The sequence below is a fragment of the Rhinatrema bivittatum genome, chromosome 4 (genome assembly GCF_901001135.1).
Source record: "Rhinatrema bivittatum chromosome 4, aRhiBiv1.1, whole genome shotgun sequence".
Taxonomy (NCBI): Eukaryota; Metazoa; Chordata; class Amphibia; order Gymnophiona; family Rhinatrematidae; genus Rhinatrema; species Rhinatrema bivittatum.
The window spans coordinates 339,354,339-339,378,702 of NC_042618.1; the positions used below are offsets into that span (position 1 = coordinate 339,354,339).

Below are 24,364 nucleotides of genomic sequence, written 5' to 3' on the forward strand. Positions count from 1 at the left end.
TGGATCCAATGAATACTGCTGATTAGGCTCGTCGCATTGCTATTGCTCCTGCACCTGCTAGATATTTGCAGACCTGCCTGTTGGGGGCAGATCCAATGGCTCAGTGGCAGTCCTGGATTCATTTCCCAAGCCTGCCCTGCTGCTCCATGAGTCAGCCAGGACTGAGGACGTTGCAGAGGCAGCATTTGCAGCTTTCATGGAAGGAGGGAAGGTGAGCGTGTTGGCCATCACAGAAAAGTGACACCCAGTGGCCAACTCGGGGTGCGCCAGGTTCTGAAGAGAGTTTCAGTCTGTGGCCTCAGGACATGGACAGTCGTTGTGATTGCTTGGCTAGATAGGAAAGGTGGGTGAGTGGGGAGGTATAAAAAAATTGGGAGGAGAAGCCTGGGCAGTCAGTCATGAATAAAGCCATGTGGAGGATGGTTCCAATTGAGCTGGAAGTATACAAAGAGCAGGTGGAAACTTATGGACCAAAAAACGAATCTGTGGTGTTTATTTATTTATTTATTATTTTTATATACCTGCATTCGATCTCAATCTGAGATATCACACCGGTTTACATTCAGGCACTGTAGGTATTTCTCTATCCCCAGAGGGCTTACAATCTGTTTTGTACCTGAGGCAATGGAGGGTAAAGTGGCTTGCCCAAGGTCACAAGGAGCGACAGCGGGACTTGTTGCAATTCTGCCGCTGCTTATTCAAAACTGAATTTTGGACTGCCCCTTGGAGATCAGAGGACACACCAACAACTTGAGTAGGGACCTTCGGTTTCAGTTTTTATTATATTTTTTTCTGGGAATTTCAATGCTGTACCAAAAAAGAAATCAGTGGAAAAATGACACTTCCATTGATTTTTCTCCTGTTTAATATGTCATTTTTCCACTGATATATTTTGTTGTAACATTGAAATGCCCAGATAAAATAAAAACTAATTACGGAGGTCCCTAAATATGAGGGAAAACCTCTGCTCCTAGCTAAGAAATTGTAAAAAAAATAAATGTTTTTTTTCTTTACCAAAATACAGTAACAGTTATTCCATGTTATTTAAGGTCCTAATAGCATCCAATGGATGCAGTTAAATTCTTACAGTTAACTGATAAATACTGACCTCTTGGAGCAGGGCAGTCCTTGTCTGATCAGGGTTGACGATGTACATGTAATAACAAGATAAATCCAACATTAGTACAAGATGTTGGACAGAAGATGTTATGCTTGTACAAATTAAAATCTTAAAACATTTTATTATAGTTATTTTTTTATTTTCAGCTCACCTTACCAATGCTCAAGGCAGCTTACAGACTTTATTAGTATTCAATAAATGCCTGTCCCATAAAGCTTACAGTCAAAGCAGGTACCAGAGGCAGTGGGAGATAGTAACTTGTCCAAGCTCACAAGGAATGTCTGTGGGGAGGTGGGATTTGAACCCTGGTCTCCCTGTTTCTCACCCTAGTGCTGTTTGTAAGGCATATTGTAGAATTTCACCCAGGCTGCAACCTGATTGGCTCTGCCTTTTATTATTATTACTATTATTATTCTTTTTAAAGGCTCAGCAGCTTGAAATGTTGAAAGGAGTAGAGATTCAGATCCAGGAATTAGGAGCCAATATTTCCAAGACCAGAAATGCTATGGACCTCATACAGGTAAGCTGAATCTTTTTATTCTGATGGGGGAAAAAGGCTCATGAGATCGCTGTGTAGGATATACATTTAAAACAAGTAGGAGAAAATATTTTTTTACTCAGCGCATAATTAAACTCTAGCATTTGTTGCCAGAGGATGGATTTAAAAAAGGTTTGGACAAGTTCCTGGAAGAATAGTCCATAAACCATTATTAAGGTGGAGTTGGGGAAATCCACTGCTACTCCTGGGATAAGCAGCATGGAATCTATTGACCTTTTGGGATCTTTTCAGGTACTTGTGACCTGAATTGGCCACTGTTGGCTACAGGATGCTGGGCTTGATGGACCTTTGGTCTGGCCCAGTATGGCAAATCTTATGTTCTTATGTTATCAACTTCTGTTCCCTCTGGAAGTCACACTTGTTTCTCCAGCTCCAATTATCTAAATATTTTGAAGTCCGTTCTCAGTTCGGAAGTGATTTTGATTTTATCGTGTAGCAGTGTTACAGTATCTTCCAACAAGCAGGTCCTTTTCTCACGTTCATCCATTCTATTTTTAAAGAAGGAGACTTTGTGCCGAAAAGAAAGCAACATCTGTTTTCATTTCTTTATTTCCCTGTGATTGTTATCTGTGGTTTTTTTGGGCCTGCAGTTCCTTCATAATCATGGTAAGGAAGGTTTCTGTTTTCTTGTCTATAGTGGGTTTGGAGCTTCCTGTTTGGACCTTTTGATGCCTTGTGACTCTTTCAAAGATGCTTCTGTCGTACCAGTTTTACCACTGGCCATGACAGTTGTCTCTTAGGATAAGTTTTGGGAAGAGACAACAGTTTAACTTGCAGATTTACTGACTTTTAGCTTGTTCCTCAAAGAGCAAACCACTCACGTATCCATCCAGCAGCTGTCTAGCATCCCTCTGCCTGAGCAGCTTTTGCTTTCCCAGATGCCTTTGCTGCTTTTCAGGTTGGTTCCCTAAAGCTGTTCATATAGCAGCAAATTGAACAGGCTGTTAAGAGTTTGGCCAATGGCCGTGGCCTACAATGCAGCTCTTACAAGAACACCTAATGGTTGGTCAAAGTACTTTTTAAAATAGCTCTGAAGGAAGCTGCGTCCTGCCCCTGTATATGAGAGGGGATGCAGGAGGAAATAAAATATTGACAGCTGTGCATGACGAGACTGTAAAAAGAGATGGATAATGAAGGACAGTGAGAGGCAGCAAAAAGAGGTGGGATTACATTGAAATATAATGAAGTTCAGTCAGTTTATCCTGGAGCCCAGGAGAAGAGTAGGCAGCTGCTGGAGAATAGAGACATGCTGAATGTTAAACTTCTCTAAAGGAGACCTCTGCCTTCCCCACATTTAGTATCCTCTGCAAGCTGATCCAGAAGGTATGAGGAGCGGATTGCAGCACTTATAGCCCTAATCAGAAGGCCTGGGGGTGCACCTTGCTGAACAGACTGAGCGGACTTTGAGATTTAATCTGTTGTCAGTTGCTTTGTTACACTCCTAATGTGTGTGTGAATCGTGGGGATGTCAGAATGAAGAACCGGTTACTTTTTTTTTTTCCCTCTGTCTCTAGAGTTCAGCATTAAAGGAAAAGGAACAGGTGCAGAAACAGATAGCTGAAGCTGTTGGAGTTCTGGAGAATTTCCGAGAGGAGGTGACTGGATTTATTGAGAGCGAAGAGAAGTCAATACTTGGGGAGGCTAAAGAGAATTTCAAACAACTGGAGGTGCGACACAGACAACTGAAGCAGCAGAAACAGAAACTGGAGCAAGTTGCCAGCACAGACACTATATCCTTCATACAGGTAACGAGGGAAGGTCTTTCCATAGAATAATATGAATGAAAATAAATTTATATATAATTAAAATAGAGAGAAATTGGCATGGACAACTTGGTAGCCTGAGGGCCATATGCAACCCTCACCTGCTTCGTACAGCCTACCAGCTGACCATCACATTGGTAAAATGAGCAGCAGCACAGGAAGAGATGTGTGGGGCAAGAGCACCAGCAATCTGTGCTGTTTTGCCAAGGCGGCCGTGCATTCATCCAGGCAGAGGGAGCCGGCGGTGAAAACGGCCTCCGGCTCCCTCTGCCTGGATGAATGCACGGCCGCCTTGAGCGCCGAAATCGCACGGGCATTCATTCACTGCCAGCGGGGGCCGTGCATTCATCCAGGCAGAGGGAGCCGGAGGCCGTTTTCGCCGCCGGCTCCCTCTGCCTGGATGAATGCACATCCACCCGGCCGCCTTGAGCGCCGAAATCGGGAGGAGAGGAGAAGGGACTACCGTAGCAGGCCCGAGCCTTGCTACTTTTTCGGGTTTTTTTTTGTTTTTGTTTCGGGAGGAGGGGACAGGACTGGGGCTGCACCGGAGACCGGACGGGGCCAGGGCAGGTAAGCAATGTTTTTACACTTTTTTTACACCATTTTTTACACTTTATTCCCGTTTTAATTTTCGAACACCACACTAACACCAAGTAGAGGGTAGGCGGTAAACTAACACGTTAAGGCCGCGGCAAAATAGCGGGTTACAAAGGAGATAATCTGAGCGCGCGTCACAGTATCGGAGGGGAATAGCTAATTCCTTCATTATACAGCTAATTCGTTCATTTACATATCATATACATGCTGGGTGCGGAAAGGGTTATGCGTCTGTTTTAAGAAGCGCTAAGAACGCGTGAAACTGGAGACTGGATCGCCTTACACGTCCGAATTGTGCGCTCCCAGCACGTTACAGACGGGAAATCTTCAACCGCACGTTACAGTATCGACCTGTTACTCAGTGGCATGGCAGCATTGCTGAATATACCCAGGTATCTTAAAGTAAACATGCTAAGTATATCTGGTGAGCTTTAGGACAGCGCTATGGTGTGACTATAGTTAGCCACATAAGTTGTGCAGCTATCTCTGAATATTGGAGTTGTCCGCATAACTTATTTGGCTAACTCCGCTCCTCTCCACCCCTGGAATGACCCCGACTTATATGGCTAAATTATAGCCACATAACTTATTATGCGGCCAGAACTTATCTGCATATGGAATTTAATATCAGCAGTTAGATGGATAACTTTTCAGATATCCGTCTAAATGGCTTTTGAATATCAACTTCCTTATGTTTAGCTGGAATAACTGTCATTCCCTGTACGTACCAGGATCATTACAGACTGCTGGGTTATGCCTCCCTTCTAGCAGATGGAGTCAGAGAGAAACTGAAAAGCATCTCCCACATAACCTGGGGTGCCACCTGCGATCCCTCAGTTTTTTCTCTTGACTCCAGCAGATTGAGAGGCATAACCTGCGGTCCTGATCTCTGTTTTCCCTGGGGCTGTGCCCCATCAGGTTTGAATACGTTTAAAAAAAAAAAATTAATTATATTTAACTAATAATACAGCTTTCAGAGCCTCTGACTGGATCATTTAAAAAAAAAAAAAAACAAAAACAGGGAAAAGCGATTTTCTGATTTTCTTTTCTCATTCATTTTGCTGAAGCACCCAGCCAGGGGCAGGGCATTGTCCTGTCACTAATTCCCGGAGTGTTTTCAATTCTGGCCCGCTGAGAAGAGGGGGCAGATTTTTACCTTTTTATTCACCCCAGCCGCGCCTGCCAGAACTCTTCCGGGCCTCCGGAGGGGGTGGAGCTTCCCACCCGGCTGCCAACTATGCCTAGAGGGATGGCGTGTAGCTCCTGTGGAGAGCCGGGGCTCCGGTTCTCTCGCGAAGGCCTCTGCTCCCGGTGTCTTCCCGGGGGCGAGGGGCCTTCGCAGCGCAGAGATTCAGCTCGGGGGCGGCCATTTCGAGACGCAGGAAATCGTGCGGCGCGCACGAGGTGGAGGGGCAGAGGCCTGGCTTGCTCCCGATTAGTGCGGGAGCGGCGGCCATTTTGTCTGCCTCGGAAGGGGACGCTGATGGCTCGGAGGAGGGAGAGGATCTCCCCCCCTTCCCCCCGCTGTTCCCACAGCACAGGCCACGCGGTTTGCTGGCCGACCCAGCTCCTCCTCCTTTTAAGCCCTCTGGGGGACCCTTAAAGCGACAGCATCCCTTCTCATCAAAATTTATTTTGCTGTTGCATAAAGCATATCTGGAAGCGGAGACTGAGTGGGATGCCCAGTCTCCCAGCCCAGCAAAGCTCCCGAGGGACTCCAGGAGCCAAGGAAAGGCGGATTCCTGCTTTCCTACCCTTTCCCCGGGGGGTAGGTTGCCTGATCCGGTGGACCCGGTGGATCCGGATTTTCAGGATTCTTTCACCCTCGCTATGGACGATAAGGGGGACAGTGTCACCCAGGTGGAGGGTGACAACCCCCAGGTTCTCCGTCTGTTCCATCGGGAAGAACTGGGCCATTTGATTTTACACGTTCTGCAGGAGCTGGAACTCCCCCGTCTCAGGAATCGTCAGATTTATCTACGGGGGATTCAGCTTTAGCGGGGCTCCGCTCCCCACCACAGACGTTCCACTTTCACCCGAAGCTGTCACAGATTGTGTCCCGTGAGTGGGAGACCCCGGAGGCTTCCTTGAGGGTCACTAGAGCCATGGAAAAATTATACCCACTCCCTGCTGATTCGCTTGACCTCCTTAAGATTCCAAAAGTGGACTCCGCAGTCACGGCCATAGCCAAGCATACTACTATTCTGGTGACTGGAGGCACAGCACTTAAAGACCTACAGGATAGGAAGTTGGAAGTGTTGCTTAAGCGTATTTTTGAAGTATCCGCCTTGGAGATACAGGCAGCTGTATGTAGTAGCCTCATGCAGCGGGCTTTGCTTCGATGGGTTCAGCAAATGTTGACGGCCCAAGACCTTCTCCCTGGGGAGGCTGAACAGGCGGCCCATATGGAATCAGCCATCGCCTATACGGCAGACGCCCTTTATGATCTTCTATGTACTTCGGCACGAACTATGTCTTCAGCAGTATCTGCGCGTCGTCTGTTGTGGCTCCGGAACTGGTCTGCGGATGCCTCATCTAAATCCCAGCTCGGGTCCTTCCCATTTCGAGGTAAGTTGTTGTTTAGTGATGAGCTGGAACAACTCATCAAGGCCTTGGGTGACAACAAGATGTATAAGCTGCCAGAGGACAAACCTAGGGCGGCCCGCTCACCGGGTAGCTACAGAGGCCGTTTCAGGGGACAGCGTCGTTTTCGATCTGGTAGGGGTGCTTCGAGTTATACCCCTAGGCAATCGGCTTCGAGAGCACAGTCTTGGTCATCTTCCTTTCGAAGCAGGCGGCCTCAGTGTGCCAGGACTCATGCCTTCGCACACAACAGCAAGCCTACACAATGAAGGGACGCCGACCCATTCCTCCATACCGAACATCGGGGGTCGGCTGTCCCAGTTTTACGAAGAATGGGTCAAAATTACTTAAGACCAGTGGGTATTAGATATTATAAGTCACGGTTATGCTTTGGAGTTTGCTCGTCCCCTCCGGGATCTCTTCCTGATGTCCCCTTGCGGCCACCGCAGAATCAACAGGTGGTCCTTCGGACCCTAGTTCAGTTGAAGGCTCTGGGAGCCATTGCGCCAGTTCCTCCATCGGAGCGCCGGACCGGTTGCTACTCCATCTATTTTGTGGTACCCAAGAAGGATGGGACCTTTCGTCCAATTTTAGACCTCAAACAGGTCAACAGGGCCTTGCGGGTGCCTCGCTTTCGTATGGAAACGTTGCGGTCGGTCATTGCGGCAGTCCACAAAGGAGAGTTTTTGGCTTCTTTGGATCTGACAGAGGCATATCTTCATATAGGGATCCAGGAACACCATCAGCGGTTTCTCAGATTCATGATCATGGAGCAACACTATCAGTTTTGTGCCCTACCCTTTGGGCTAGCGACTGCTTCTCGCATATTCACCAAGGTGCTGGTGGTGGTAGCAGCGAGCTTACGACGGGAAGGAATTCTAGTGCATCCCTACCTGGACGACTGGCTCATTCAAGCGAAATCGGAGGAACTCTGCCGGGCAGCGGTCCGTTCGGTCGTGTGTCGACTACAGTCTCTGGGCTGGGTTGTCAACTATGCCAAGAGCCAGTTGATCCCAACCCAGGTGATAAGAGTTCTTGGGGGCTCGATTCAATACATTTGCAGGCAAAGTCTTGCTACCCCTCGATCGCATGGACAGGTTGATGTCCCAGCTGCGGCAATTGCTGTTGCTCCCCTCCCCAGTGGTATGAGATTATTTACAGGTTCTTGGGTTTATGGCATCTACCCTGGAGCTAGTTCCTTGGGCCTTCACACATCTGAGGCCTTTGTAGAGGGCGTTGCTCTCACATTGGGATCCCAAATCGGAAGAGTACCAGATCCCCTTGCCACTGCTCGAACCTGCCAGATCCAGTCTGACATGGTGGCTCAATCCGGATGACTTGGTGAGGGGGTGAACCTCAAGAGCCCCCAATTGGTAATTGTTACGACTGATGCCAGCTTCTCTGGTTAGGGAGCAGTGTGCCAGTTGAGGTCGGCTCAGGGTCTTTGGACTCCGTTACAGGCACAGTGGTCCATCAACAGGTTGGAGACCGGAGCGGTCCAACTAGCTCTACAACACTTCTTACCAATGTTACGCAACAAAGCGTTACAGATTCTTTCCAACAATGCGACCGCGGTGGCCTACATAAACAGACAAGGAGGCACCAGAAGTCGTCCCGTGTCCAACAAGGCCGACAAGCTGATGAGCTGGGCAGAGCGCCACCTGGACCGGATTGCGGCATCTCATATCACCGGGGTCGACAACGTTAAAGTGGACTTCCTCAGCAGACAACAATTGGATCCCAGGGAATGGGAACTGTCGGGGGAAGCGATGCAAATGGTCTTAAGATGATGGGGAACTCCCCACCTGGACCTGATGGCGACTCAGAGCGCAAAGGCGGCTTGCTTTTTCAGTCGCAGGCGAGACCACGGGTCCAAAGGAGTGGATGCTCTGGTTCTTCCTTGGCCATCGCACGTCCTCCTCTGTGTTTCCTCCATGGCCGTTGATTGGAAATGTATTACGTCGCATAGAGTCTCACCTGGGTCCGGTGATTCTAGTGGCCCCTGAGTGGGCCCGAAAGCCATGGTTTGCCAATCTGATCAACCTAGCGGTGGACGATCCGCTGCATTTCAGTCACCTGCCCAACCTGCTAAGGCAGGGTCCAGTATTTTTAGAGCAGGCAGATCGATTCTGTCTAGCGGCCTTCTTTCGGAAGGTTAAGAAGAAAGGGTTACTCGGAAGCAGTTAATTCTACTCTTCTGCGCACCAGGAAAACTTCTACGTCGCTTACCTATGTTTGGGTTTGGAAAGTCTTTGATTCCTGGTGCCGCGGGTTCAGCTTGTCCCCACGACGAGCCAATATCGTTAATATCCTGTCATTTTTACAAGACGCTCAGAGTTCAGGTTTCGGCCTTGGGCAGTCTCCATGGTAAAATTGATGATATTTTCATTGCGGCTCATCCAGATGAGATACGGTTTTTGAAGGGGGCCTGGAGTTTAAATTTGGTTCTCCGTTCTCTATGCGGGCCACCTTTTGAGCCCTTGAAGCGAGCGACGCTTAAAGACTTGACGCTTAAAGCGATGTTTCTCGTGGCGATCTGTTCGGTTTGGCGGGTTTCAGAGCTTCAAGTCTTATCCTGTCGAGAGCCTTTTCTGCGTATTTCTGATTCGGGTATTTCGCTTCACACAGTACCCTCCTTTCTGCCCAAGGTAGTCTCTGCCTTTCATGTCAACCAGTTAGTCGAGTTACCGGCATTTTCTGATGAGGTTGGATGTCCGTAGGGTTCTATTGCGATACTTGGAGGTTACTAATCCGTTTCGATTGTCGGATCACCTCTTCGTTTTGTGGAGCGGTCCTAAGAAAGGGGCTCAGGCTTCTAAAACTACTATCGCCCGATGGTTGAAGGACGCTATTGCTTCTGCTTACATATGTTGCGGGCGTCCAGTGCCGGAAGGTCTCAAGGCGCATTCTGTTTGGTCTCAGGTGGCTTCATGGGCAGAAACCCAGTGTGTCTCGCCACAAGAGATTTGTCGGGCGGCCACGTGGAAATCCTTTCACACGTTTGCTAAACATTACCGGTTAGATGTAAGGGATCCGAAGGTGGATTCCTTTGGCAGCAGTGTGCTTCGCGCGGGACTCTCCAGGTCCCACCCCATCTAGGGCAGCTTGGGTACATCCCAGCAGTCTGGACTGATCCTGGTACGTACAGGGAAAGGAAAATTAGTTCTTACCTGTTAATTTTCACTCCTGTAGTACCAAGGATCAGTCCAGACGCCCACCTATACACAGGAGAGTCCAGTCAGCTGTTCATATTTCCTTGACAGTTTGTGACGCAAGTCAGCTTTTCTTTCGGCAGAACCACCTTCAGTTACATTGTTCTTTTTGCAAGTTTATGATCGCTCTACCTTTTGAACAGGTTTAGTTTTAACTTGATCTAGTCACTGGTTGCTAAAGCATGTTTACGCATAATGTTCTATATATTTCAAACAAATCTTTTATAGCCACAGCCAGTCATTCTGCTTTGACATCGATAATACTGAGGGATCGCAGGTGGCACCCCAGGTTATGTGGGAGGTGCTTTTCAGTTTCTCTCTGACTCCATCTGCTGGAAGGGAGGCATAACCCAGCAGTCTGGACTGATCCTTGGTACTACAGGAATGAAAATTAACAGGTAAGAACTAATTTTCCTTTCTAGCACCAAGCAATCCCAGACAAGGTAACTATCCAACAAAAACTTTTATCATCTTTGATACTTCCTTTTTCAACCTCCCCCCCACCCCTCCCAAAAAAAAGAATCTACATGACCACTGCATGTAGAAAAATGATCCAATCCTACTACAACCTCCCCAACATAAACTAGAAGAACCAGTGCCACACTTGCTACAACATCAGGGGTATTATAGGTCCTGTGCAAAAGCCTATCCATTAATTCCACCCTCTGAAAATACAAGGAAATTTAAGGACAGATTTCCAAATCCAGTCCTCTTCATCCAGCTTGGAATCTAAATCAGTGGTCGAGCAATTTTTAGATATAATCCAAATCAAGATAAAATGCCAAAAACCCTCTATAGATAGTTGAGGGAACCCTGACCGAGGTATGAGTTTGGCATTACTTTTTCTTCAACCGGATTCAGCTTCCAAATTATCCACCCCCTTCCAAGTGCCTCTGCACCACCTGTCTAAGCCAAGAATAAGAGCCAGGTGAATTATCTGGGCGAGCAAATTCCTCTTGCAGTGACTCAGATCTCATGGATTGTCCGTGCTAAGGTTGCCAGACAAACTTCAACCCTTTTATATACCAAAGACTTAAACTGGGAAGAAAGGTGTGTATATACAGCTAAATTAGAAATATATTTCAGAAGAGCAAGCAAAGGATCTTGTTTTTAAATAAGCCCAAAATTTACAAGATGTTCACTAGACCTATAATGTATAAGTTAAGATAGAACTAGTACTCTAACTAAAGAAGAATTAGCAGGCAGGAACAACATGGCAAGCAAATCTACCACATCAGGCTATGAAGCCTCCAAGGTGACCCAAGACATCAATCCCCAACCATCCCTGGATGTACAACAGTCTCACTGCCCAGTAATACAGTTTAAATATTGGGAGCCGCATCCCTCCAAATTCCTTTCGAATCCAAGGAGTACTAAGTTTCTCTAGATTGTTTCTTGTGCCAAATAAAGCTAGTGAAGGCACTGTTCAAACCAAAGAAATTTGGAGAAGGCGCATCGCATGGGAGATGCTGAAATAGCTGGGTAACCTTGGCAAAATTATTCATTTTCAGCAAATGAATCCTGCCTGTCCAGGCAGTCAGGAGGTCTGACCAGTCTTCCAAATCCTTTCTAATTTTTTGACTAGGATCATAATTTGCCTTAAATAAATCTTTAGGGCTGCTTTTTATGTGCATACCCAAATACTTAAACCCTGTTAAAGCCATCAAAACCTCTGGTTCTAGTGGTGTTCCTATTAAACAAAACCTCCGAGCTGGACAAATTTCTTATAACTGGAAACTATGCTATATTGCTTTAACCCATCAACCAAATGAGTTGCAGATTCTTTGGAGCTGGCCAAGTCAATAAGCACATCATCTGCGTGCAATGACACTTTATGCTCTACCCCACTAAACTGTAATTCTTGAATCAAAGCGTTTCCCCTGATGAGGTAAGGGTTGTACAACTAAATCAAACAGTGGGGGGACAAAGGGCAGCCTTGCCTGGTACCACTCTAGATGTTAAAGGATGACAGCACCCATTATTCAGTATTTGAGCCAGAGGAGCAGCAGCGTACAGACTGTATCCATGCTCTAAAGGCCTCAGAAAGCCTGCATTTTTCTAATACTGAGAACATAAATCTCCAGCTGTGACCCTATCAAAAGACCTTCTCTGCATCTAACAATAAAATCAGATCTGGGGAAGATCTTTTACCAGCCAGGTGCATCAGATTAAACCACGTTTTGGGATTATAAGTGAAGTAGTATTCTTTGACAAATCCAGGTTGATCTACATGTAATAGAGCAGGCAACACTTACTCCAAACTCAGCCGTAACACTTTCACTAAAATCTTAATATCTGCATTTAGTAGGGATGTAGGCCAACAGGAACAACAGTCATGAATATCTTTACCCGTTTTATGAATCAGTATGATGCTAGCGTCTGAGAGGGACCCTGTACCAGCCTGATGTGTATTTTTAAATAATTAAACAAATCACACAAAAAAAAAAAGAATCAAAATGGATCAGATATTTTTTATACAGATCCAGAGGACACCCCCAAGGCACTTCCATAGCAGAGAGCTTTAACGGCAGCCTGTATTTCTAGTAGTGAAACAAGTGCCTTCAATCTGTCATATTACAATTCAGAAACTCATAACTGTGTCTGCCACCGCTTTTGAATATCAAGATTAGAGATTCAAAATTATCCAGAAATGGCTGGCTAATCTTTTTATAACCCTGTGTCACTGCCCCTGAAGTCTCGTTGATTCCCTGAATCAAGGTACAATCTCTCCTTTTCCTGACAACACCAGCTAACGTGGCCCCTGTCTTATTCCCATGTTCATAGAACCTTTGTTTGAAAAAGCTTTTAAATTCTCTAATCTGCTTTACCTGTACTAATTTAAACTGCTCTCTAGCTGACTGCACACTTTCCCAGAACAATCCTGTTAGTGCTTTTGTTCTTGAGAAACTATGTTCCCCCATCAAGACCCCTTGTTTTTCTGCCCTAACCTTCTTTGCATGAGAAACCAAGGCTAAGATCTTAGCTCTGGAACCACCTTCAAGGCTTTCCACTCCAGTGTTGGATGATAATCTGAAGCTGGGTTATGCTGATCAAATACTTTAATTGTGTCTGTGAATAACTGTTTAAAGTGCGGATCCCCTAGGTAAAAAAAAAAAAAAAAAAAAGCATTGAGCCTTCATGATCTGTTGTCAAAACCAAGGACACCCAAACAAGCTGTTAACAGAGACTGGATTATGATCAGAGAGCCTACTGGGTAAAATATCACATAAGGCAGGGGTGGCCAACTCTGGTCCTCAAGAGCAACAAACAAGCCAGGTTTTCAGGATATCCACAATGAATATATATGAGAGAGATTTGCATACAATGAAGGCGATGTAAGGTAATTTGAGGGAAAATTGAAGATGACTCCAATAAATCAGTTCTGCTGTAAACATTGTGCCTTGGAGAGAAATGAGTATAGTCTCTGCCTCCAAACATTACTGAGCTGAAATTGCTTTATCAAGTCTTTCAAACTAGATCATGTACAGAGAAGGGCAACCAAAATGATAAAGGGGATGGAACATCTCCCCTATGAGGAAAGGCTGAAGAGGTTAGGGCTGTTCAGCTTGGAGAAGAGACGGCTGAGGGGGGATATGATAGAGGTCTTTAAGATCATGAGAGGTCTTGAATGAGTAGATGTGACTCGGTTATTTACACTTTTGAATAATAGAAGGACTAGGGGGCATTCCAAGAAGTTAGCAAGTAACACATTTAAGACTAATCGGAGAAAATTCTTTTTCCTTCAACGCACAATAAAGCTCTGGAATTTGTTGCCAGAGGAGGTGGTTAGTGCAGTTAGTGTAGCTGGGTTCAAAAAAGGTTTGGATAAGTTCTTGGAGGAGAAGTCCATTAATGGCTATTAATCAATTATACTTAGGGAATAGCCACTGCTATTAATTGCATCAGTAGCATGAGTTCTTCTTAGTGTTTGGGTAATTGCCAGGTTCTTGTGGCCTGGTTTTGGCCTCTGTGGAAACAGGATGCTGGGCTTGATGGACCCTTGGTCTGACCCAGCATGGCAAGTTCTTATGTATAACACAGATTGACAGATGCAGAAGACTACGACAAATATGATAACAAGCAAATGAATTTCTGAACACTCTGTTAAACTTTGAAACTTTGTAAACCGTTGTGATGGCGAAACCGATCGATGGTATATAAAACTCGATAAATAAATAAAATAAATCTGTCCATCTCAGGCTGAAAGCTAATATTCTAATCACCTCCCAATAGTAACTTGCCACCACCAAAGGAGGCCAGCCTGTCGGAGACACAAAAGCCCTGCTGACCAATATTTGGGCCATATATGTTAACCTGGATGAAGGAAGTAGAGCGTAGGTTACAATTAAAATAATCTACCTTCTGTGTTGGAGTAGAATTTGGTCACCTTCGGAGGCAAAGCCTTTTTTATTAAAACAGAGACTCCCTACTTTTGAAGTTGTACGAGGCAAAATATTTCACCGACCCATTCTCTTTTTTTTTAAATAATATATATCCAAACCTTTATTATGCTATAACCTTATTTTACCATGAAATCTGAGAGATCAAATTTAGGTAAGTAATGGAGCAAGAACTTTATTACTTCTATATTTAACAAAAACTAGAAAGTGGTCGAGAGAATTCTATTCACCTTGATACACAACAGAGTTTAGGCTGTTCCTTCTTTAGACATCAAGAATTTTTCTAGATGCTCCGGTTCAAAAAAATACATAACGTACATTATCTATCTTCATAATACATTTACATGGAAAATTTTATCAGGATTTGTGCTCCCAAGGCATGTGCTCTAGAACATAAATTCAAAAATGGGGGCATGGTTTCGGCCCGGGGGCGTGGCCGCGCCCTCTGGAACCGCCCCCGGGTTGCGTCCCCCTGGGTTGCATCTAGACGCGCCAGCGGCCCGCTGGCGCGCGGGGATTTACTTATTTATTTATTTATTTATTTATTTGTTTATTTAAAGGATTTATATACCGGAAGTTCCTGTATAATATACATATCACCCCGGTTTACAAGGAACAGTAACTATCGCTTCATTTAGCGGTTTACATTGAACAGATTAATCAAAGTAACAAATTAGTATATATTGCTAAACAGTTAATAAATAACATGCGAGTTAATAAATAAATAAATAACATGGTTATATGTTTGTCAACATGATTATATGTAAATATGATTATATAATGAATCCATAACATGATTATATGATTAAGTACAATTCAATATTGATCTCTTCAGGAAGTTATATGCTATGGGCTGGGGAAAGAACGCGTATTATGAAAATGCCTTTCTTCCTGCTCTTAGCTCTAAGGGAATGCTTGTTTGAACAACCAAGTCTTAAGTTTCTTTTTAAATGTAGCATGGCATGGTTCAAGGCGAAGGTCTGGAGGTAGCGAGTTCCAGAGTGAAGCGCCCGCTGTGGATAGTGCGCGTTTCCTCAGAGAGGATTTCGCCGGTTGGGTGATTAGTCTGTTTTGATATGCGCTTCTAGTCGGTTTCACGGATGTGTGTAGCTGAATTTGAAACGTTTTGAGAGGAGCAATGTTATGTAAGACCTTATGTATCATCATTAAGGACTTGAATTGGATCCTGTATTTAATCGGAAGCCAGTGGAGATGATGAAGGATTGGGGGTGATATGATCTCTTTTTTTGGCATTTGAGAGAATTCATGCCGAGGCATTCAGGACCATCTGAAGTGGTTTGGTGGTGCATGCTGGTAGGCCTAGGAGGAGAGAGTTACAGTAGTCCAGTTTTGGGAGTATGATGGCTTGTAGCACCATGCGGAAGTCTCTGTATAGAAGGAGTGGTTTTAGTTTCTTTAAGGTTTGTAGTTTAAAGAAACATTCTTTGTTGTGTTATTAACGAATTTGTTGAGGCTGAATCCGCTGTCTATGATGACTCCCAGGTCTTTTACTTGTTGCGAGGTGGAGTGCACGGAGGTATCCGGCCGTTGGCTAGCATTAGGAGGTGTGGGTGGGACATAGTTTTCCGGTGCTATAATGAGGATTTCGGTTTTGTTTGTGTTTAAGACCAGGTTGAGGCTGGTGAGTAGGTTGTTGATAGCTGAAAGACATTTATTCCAGTATGACATGGCTTTGTGTAGTGAGTCTTCTATAGGGATGAGGATTTGTATGTCATCCGCATATAGGAAGTGTATTAGCTTGAGGTTGGTGAGTAATTGACAGAGCGGGAGAAGATATATATTGAAGAGAGTCAGAGAGAGGGATGATCCTTGCGGTACCCCCCTCTTGGATTCGATGGCGTGAGACTCTTTGTTATTTATCTTGACCTTGTATGATCTGTTCTCCAAAAACGATTTGAACCAGTTGAATGCTGCTCCTGTAATGCCAATGTCCGTTAGGCGTTGCAGGAGGCACGGGTGGTTTACGGTATCAAACGCTGATGAGAGATCCAGGAGAGCGAGGAGGCAAGGTTGGCCTTTTTCTAGATTAAAGATAATAGTGTCTGATAGTGAGGCTAAAAGCGATTCGGTATTCCTAGTCTTACGAAAACCAAATTGGTTTGAGGTGAGGATGTTGTTTTCATCAAGAAATTCTGTAAGTTGTTTGTTAGCCAAAATTATGGAGAAAGTTGTTATCATAGGGAGGTTTGCTATGGGTCTGAAGTTAGCTGGGTCTGAGGTGGGAAGGTTGGGTTTTTTGAGGAGCGGTTTGAGCATGGCTAACTTGAGTTGGTTAGGGACTTGGCCTTGGGTGAGAGAGCAGTTAATGATGTCTGCAACAGGTTTGGCTATGGTGTTGGTGATCAGACTCAGTAAGTTTGAAGGAATGTGGTCTGATGGATGAGAGGATGGTTTTATCTTCTTGAGGATATTCTCTATTTCTAATGTGAATGTGGGCTCAAAAGTGTCTAGCACTGTTGGGGTTGTGTTGTGTTGTTGAGTGGTTGAGTGCGATGATTGTTGAACAGTTGAGTGCGATGATTGGGAGCTGTAGTTGATTACATGGTTTGGATGTGTAGATGATCCCTTGAGGGGGGCTAGGAGTGAGGTGATTTTATTGTCAAAGAAGTCTGCTAGTTCGTTCGCTTTGTTGAGAGCTTGATCGTCTGGAATGGTAGGCGCCGGGGGTTTAGTGAGGGTTGAAACATAGGAGAAAAGAGCTCTTGAATCAAAAATGAGGTGGTGGATTTTTTTGGAGAAGAATTCTCTCTTGGTTTTGTTGATGTCGTTTCTTTATGAGTTGAGGCACGATTTGTAGATGAGGAGGGTGGTTGAAGATGGGTTTTTTCGCCAATTTTGTTCCTTGTATCTCAATTCATGTTTACGTTTTTTCAGCTCCGGAGTGAACCAAGGTTTCCTGTTGTCTTTGTTTGGATTGATATATTTAGTCGTCATGGGGCACATTTGATCTGCAACCTTTTTAGTGATGTTGGTCCATGATGAAGTTGCTGAGTTGGCGTCGGAGAGGTCCAGGTGCACTAGTTCCTTGGCCAGGTGTTCGCTGAGTTGGTCTCCTGAGCACTGTTTCCTGACGGATATAGTTATTGATTGTGTGGATTGCGGAGGAAGCTCTTTTATTTTTAGCACCGATGATATGATTCGGTGGTCTGTCCACGGTACTGGAAGGCAAGTTGGGATAGTGTGGGTTGCGATTCCCTCGTTTATAAAGATAAGGTCCAACGTATGACCTGCTTTGTGGGTTGGTTCTGTCACAATTTGTCTGAAACCCATATTGCTGAGAGAGGAGAGAAGAGTTTTACAGTTGGTAGAATGAGGTTGGACATCTACGTGAAGGTTAAAATCTCCCATGAGGATGGCAGGTTTTCTGGAGTTTAGGTGTTTTGCTGTAAGTTCTATGATTGAGGATGGGTCTGCTTCCAGTAATCCGGGAGGGGCATAAATTAAACCGATCGTCAGATGTTTCGAGTTGAAAAGCGCAAATTCGATATTTGATAGGTTATTAGAAGTCTGCAATGCCAGACCTAGCGTTTTTTTGGCTGCGAGGAGAAGTCCACCTCCTCTTTTTTTGGGTCTGGGTATAGAGAGAAGATTGTATGCCTGGATGGGAAGCTGATTTATTAGATTTACTTCTCCCTCTGGGAGGTGTAAATCCCCCAACAAAGGTAGGGGGGGGGTTAGACAGGGCCGGGGGGGTGGGTTAGGTAGAGGAAGGGAGGGGAAGGTGAGGGGAGGGCGTTAGCGAATTCCCTCCGAGGCCGCTCCGATTTCGGAGCGGCCTCGGAGGGAACGGAGGTAGGCTGCGCGTGCCGGCTACACGAAATCGGTAGCCTTGCGCGCGCCGATCCAGGATTTTAGCAGATACGCGCGGCTCCGCGCGTATCTACTAAAATCCAGCGTACTTTTGTTTGCGCCTGATGCGCCTACAAAAGTACGCGAGGGCGCCCTGTATGAAAATCTACCCCTATCTGTACTTCTTGTGAGGTTTCTAAAAACCCTGATAAATCTTCTAAAGGTGACAGTATCACTACTTCAGACTCATTCTCTTTTGAAGTGTAATGTATTTTATAGCTGTTAAATGTGTTTGCTGCAACAAAAGGATCTGCTTCTTTAAATACTGAAAAGAACTCTTTTGCTTAACTGGTGACAGAAGTCCCCACACATTGAAAGAAACATTCAATATCAATAACTATAATCGAACTTCCAAATAATGAGAATTAGCAAGTAATCCTGAATAAAATCCAACAGTCTCTGAGCTTGAGACATCCAGAAGCTTCATATAACTGAGGACTGCCCTCCCAGAAGAATGCTCCTAATAAGAACATTAAAAAATGTTCACGGTCGTGGATTTTCCAGTTTCCAACCAGAAACCAGTTTCCCTACAAACCCTCCATACAAACATATTAACTCAACAGTCCATCCTGAATTCCCATCCAGGCCTGCTTAAACATTGTCTGAACAGGAAGAACCCCCCCCCCCAAAAGAAAAGCAGTGCTACCTAACGAGTAGGAAACACTGAGACCTGAGGAGAGCACTGCTAAATTTCCCCCAGACCAACTCCCACCCGACAAACCCAAAAATACATGTTTTAGAATCTCAGAATATTTTTTGAGTCCACAAAGCCTCACCCCCCTCCCCCACCTATAAATGTAGAAAATAAGAAGTAGATGCTCATTCAAAATCAAGAACAGAAAGTTCAAAAAGCATTTCTGAACACAAATAGACTCCAAGGGGCGCAGTCCCGCGCAGTTCTCTCCCCATAACCATCGCATGATGAAGTTTCACAACCTCACGAGGGACAAGAAGTCTCAAGTTTCTCCCATTCTGTTCTCTTTCCTGGTTATTTCTTTATTCCTTGTCTGTGTACATAAATGGCAAAGTTACATCTGGGCCTTCCTGAAAAATACAGACATGCCTGCATTAGCCAGTCAATTGAAAACTAACAGTAACTTCAGACACTGAAATTTCATGCTCTGCAGATGCACGTGGTACCCACTCACCCCACAGAAAAAGCAATGCCACATGAACTATACTGTCAACCTGTGCTAGTCCAATATGTAAGAAACCCAAGGTTTCAGATTATCTCTTGACCAGTCAAGTATTAATCCTAGCCCAGTCATTTCAGGAATATAAGAACTTCACCTCTTTTATATCTATAAGAGCAGGAGTGATTACATATTTTTACTGGCCTAGAGCATTTCCTGACCACAGATTAAAAATCTTTACAACCACACAGCCTGGATTTAGTTTTGATTCATTGCTATCTTTCATAACTATATATATATATCTTAGAATGAAAAAAAATCCTGTTGATCAAAGCAGCTATCAATTAAAATAATAAAGGTTCCATCCCAGACCTTTTAGAAGCTAATTGCCTGAGAGAAAAGTAAAAACAATTACTTTTTTTCATATAATATTTGTAAAGTATTTTTTACTACTTTATTTTAGAGGTATTCCCAAGAAGTACAGACTTGCATTGCATTTGGACTTGATGGACCTTAAGCCTTCGTTCAGCCTAACTAATAATCGTGTAATTATTTGCATAGCAGCAGCAGACTGATAGCAAATCTATTTCTTGATTCAGCAATTCCAAGCTTTGAAAATCGTGGCCGAAGAAAAGCGCATCCCTGCTTGGAGTTCTGATAAGGAGTTGAGTTTCACCAAGTCTGGGCAGACTGCATCTGCCGTGAAGGAACTGCTGCTGCTCACATGTAGGCGTCAAGGGGATCAGTTAAAGAGAGGAACTTCTGACCTGGACACTCAGCTTGAAGAATCAAGTGGTCAGTGTGCTACTGTGTGGTTTGTTTGGCTTTTTAATTTAATTTTTTTTTAACCTGTGTTTTTAACAAATGCTTTGGGGGAAGTAGAGACTACATATTCTTTTTGACCTTTTAACAAACCCTCTAGAAGAGGAGTGACAGGTCGAGTCAATCTCATTTATCCTGAATCCAGAATCTCCGTCTAGTAATGTGGTAACAGGTTTAGAAAATTGTGTAGTTCAGTCTGAATTTCAGTGCAAGAAGAGTTAGCAAAGAGAATAATTCTGCACTTAACAGATAATGTTTGATCATTTGAAACTCATTTGGTTAATGATAGCAACCCTGGAGTGTGTGACACTGGAGCCTTTCCCTGTACATACCAGATCAGTCCAGACTCCTGGGTTTTGCCTCCGCACCAGCAGGTGGAGACAGAGCAAGATTTGACAGGCTCTGCCATATATACCAGGGTGCCACCCACAGCCTGTCAGTATTACGCAATGTCAAAGCAGAATAATTCCTAGAGGTAAACTAACTATATACATGAAGCTCAACCGGGAAACACTCGGCTCACTCTCCTCAACAAGAATCTGACTCAAACAAAACAGAAGAAACTCGAGATAAGGATGCTTCCAGTCCCCATTAATTTGAACAGAATTAGTAACAGCGGACTCTCCAAACTCAATGCAGCAGAAGGCGGGACTCTGGACTGATCCTTGGTATCAGTGACGACAATGGGAATCGGATAAAAGCAAGCCCTTTATTAAACGCCCGACTCTGGCCGAGTTTCGCTCCTTTGCACAGAGCTGCCTCAGGGGCAACTAGAAATGGACATATAAATAATTAATACACATATATAAAAATAAATTACATATATATAAAACTGAATATAGACATACATTCATTCAAAATATGTCATAAAATTATCGTGTTACAAAAAATATAAAAACAAAATGTTTTTTGTAACACGATAATTTTATGACATATTTTGAATGAATAAGAACATAAGAAAATGCCATACTGGGTCAGACCAAGGGTCCATCAAGCCCAGCATCCTGTTTCCAACAGTGGCCAATCCAGGCCATAAGAACCTGGCAAGTACCCAAAAACTAAGTCTATTCCATGTAACCATTGCTAATGGCAGTGGCTATTCTCTAAGTGAACTTAATAGCAGGTAATGGACTTCTCCTCCAAGAACTTATCCAATCCTTTTTTAAACACAGCTATACTAACTGCACTAACCACATTCGCTGGCAACAAATTCCAGAGTTTAATTGTGCGTTGAGTAAAAAAGAACTTTCTCCGATTAGTTTTAAATGTGCCCCATGCTAACTTCATGGAGTGCCCCCTAGTCTTTCTACTATCCGAAAGAGTAAATAACCGATTCACATCTACCCGTTCTAGACCTCTCATGATTTTAAACACCTCTATCATATCCCCCCTCAGTCGTCTCTTCTCCAAGCTGAAAAGTCCTAACCTCTTTAGTCTTTCCTCATAGGGGAGTTGTTCCATTCCCCTTATCATTTTGGTAGCCCTTCTCTGTACCTTCTCCATCGCAATTATATCTTTTTTGAGATGCGGCGACCAGAATTGTACACAGTATTCAATTTATTTTTATATATGTGTATATAAAAATTTTTATATATGTGTATATAAAAATTTATTTTTATATATGTGTATTAATTATTTATATGTCCATTTCTAGTTGCCCCCGAGGCAGCTCTGTGCAAAGGAATGAAACTCGGCCAGAGTCGGGCGTTTAATAAAGGGCTTGCTTTTATCCGATTCCCATTGTCGTCACTAGTACCAAGGATCAGTCCACATTTAAGTTCCAGGAAGGACAAGGGGCAAGAAGCGGAGGACGTAAGTGCTTTGCCCCCTTCAGGACTCGAGCAATATCAGGATGAGATGCCAACGACACCCCTTCCACCGAACCACGTAAGCAACCGTGGGTAGCCACCTGTACTCGCAACGAACTACAAGAGAGCCCCTTGGCCAAACCGTCCTGAAGAAAGGCCAAAATATCTGAAACTGCCGCCCGGGTAGCCCAAATCACCCGAGAGACGCACAAAGACTCAAAAATCTTCCAAACATGAACATAAGACAATGAAGTCGAGGTCTTGTGCGACTGCAGAAGAGTGGACACCATCGCGTCCGAATAACCCTTTCCTTTTAAACGGCGCCTCTCAAAAGTCATGCCACTAGACAAAAGCGATTGATCTGGTCGAAACAGACAGGTCCCTGATGGAGATTCGGTAGGGCCGGGAAACGGAGGGGGTTCCTCTACGGCCAGGTTGACAAGATCTGCATACCACGGCCGCGAGGCCACTCGGGAGCCACCAGAATTACCTCCGCAGGGTGATTCTCTATGCGACGAAGGATTTTGCCTATCAGAGGCCAGGGGGAAAAGACAGACGGAACGACGTCGTCCAGGGCAGCGCCAAGGCATCCGCCCCCGGGTCCCTGCCCTGGACGAAGAAGCGCGGAACCTTGGCATTCCGAAAGGTCGCCAAATTCATAGCTATCTGTCGCATATGAGCTGGAAGGCTCTGTCCGCCAGTTCCCATTCTCCAGGATCGAGTTGATGCCGACTCAGGAAGTCCGCGTGAATGTTGTCTACCCCTGCGATGTGAGATGCAGCGATGCTGAGAAGGTGTCGCTCTGCCCATTGTATTAGAAGCCGAGCTTCTAACGCCACCAGACGACTCTGGGTCCCCCCCTGACAATTGATGTAGGCCACCGTAGTCACATTGTTGGACAGAACCCTGAACGCCTTTCCCTGGACCAGAGGTAGGAAGGCCCGGAGTGCTAGGTGCACCGCCCTGGTCTCCAAGCGATTGATTGACCAGCGAGATTCGGTCGAGGACCAGCGACCCTCTACCGACTGTTGCAAACATACAGCTCCCCAGCCGGAGAGGCTCGCATCTGTAGTGACCACTGTCCAATCCGGAGACACAATCGAAACCCCCTTGAGAAGATTGTCCGAGTGCAACCACCAACCCAGGCTGGAACGCGCCATGTCTGTCAAGGGTAAGGGAAGATGAAACTGCTCAGACACCGGACTCCAGCGGGAGAGCAACGCCGATTGTAAGGGACGCATGTGCGCGAAAGCCCACGGGACCAGTTCCAGAGTGGACGCCATGGACCCAATCAACTGCAGATAGTCCCAAACCGTTGGTGTCTGCATCTGCAGAAGGGCCGTGACCTGCCCTTGCAATTTGTGACAGCGGTCGATGGAGAGGAAGACCTTGCCTTGCCGGGTGTCGAATAAAGCTCCCAAACATTCCAGTGACTGAGAGGGATTGAGGTGACTCTTGGCTGTATTGACGACCCAGCCGAGGGAGTACAACAGTTGTAGAACTCGATGAATCGTTGACCGGCAAAGTTCCTCGGATTTTGCTCGAATTAACCAATCATCCAAATATGGATGGACTAACAGACCCTCTCGACGCAACTGCACCGCGACTACCACCATTATCTTGGTAAACGTTCTGGGGACGGTCGCGAGCCCGAAGGGTAACGCTTGAAATTGATAATGCTTTCCCAACACATAGAACCTGAGGTACTTCTGATGATCCTTCCTGATTCCAATATGCAGGTATGCCTCCGTGAGATCCAGCGAGGCCAGGAACTATCCCGGTGGCACTGAGGCAATCACGGACCTCAGGGTCTCCATGCGAAAGCGTGGTATCCACAGACACCGACTGACTTCCTTTAGATCTAGAATGGGCCGGAAAGAGCCTTCTTTCTTTGGAACGACAAAGTACATGGAGTAGTATCCTCTTCGTTGCTCCAAGGTGGGCACTGGAACAATGGCCCCAAGATCTACAACCGGACCAAAGTCTGATGAACCGCTAGCCGCTTGTCTGCGGTTCCGCACGGGGATGGAAAAAATCTTGGATTGGGAAGGCGAGCAAAATCTAAAGCGTAGTTGTGTTTTATCACAGAGAGCACCCACTGGTCCGTCGTGATTGTGGTCCATGCCTCGTAAAAGAGGGACAGTCTGCCCCCCACCTTCGGGACAGAGGGATGGACTGGCAGGACATCATTGTGTTGACTTACCGCCAGGGGCCGAGGAGGTAGAAGCCGGCCTACCAAAGCGTCTTCCTCGAAAGGGCTGGGGCTGTTTTCTACCCCCCTCCCAACCGAAAGGAGGAAGAGGGGGTACTAGGACGCGGGGTTCGGGACTTACGATCACCCTGAAATCTAGAACAGGACGAAAAAGAACCCTTGGAACGCGACCTATCCTCCCGTAGACGGTATCCTTTATTCTCGCCGAGCAACTGAATCATATCGTGGCATGCCGGCTCCGATCGAAACTAAAGAACACAAAAAAGACTGTTAAAGAAATAACCG

At 45.3% G+C, this 24,364-nt stretch overlaps 1 protein-coding gene across 1 annotated transcript in view; it reads left to right on the forward strand.

Annotated features, from left to right (window-relative positions):
* LOC115090870 (E3 ubiquitin-protein ligase TRIM47-like) overlaps positions 1-24,364 on the forward strand; it is a 58,901-nt gene that overhangs the window by 3,756 nt on the left and 30,781 nt on the right. Inside the window, exons 3-5 of the mRNA XM_029600476.1 lie at positions 1,545-1,640; positions 3,194-3,424; positions 19,837-20,032. Of these exons, the coding sequence (XP_029456336.1) occupies positions 1,545-1,640; positions 3,194-3,424; positions 19,837-20,032 (523 nt within the window). The remainder of the gene's footprint in view (positions 1-1,544; positions 1,641-3,193; positions 3,425-19,836; positions 20,033-24,364) is intronic.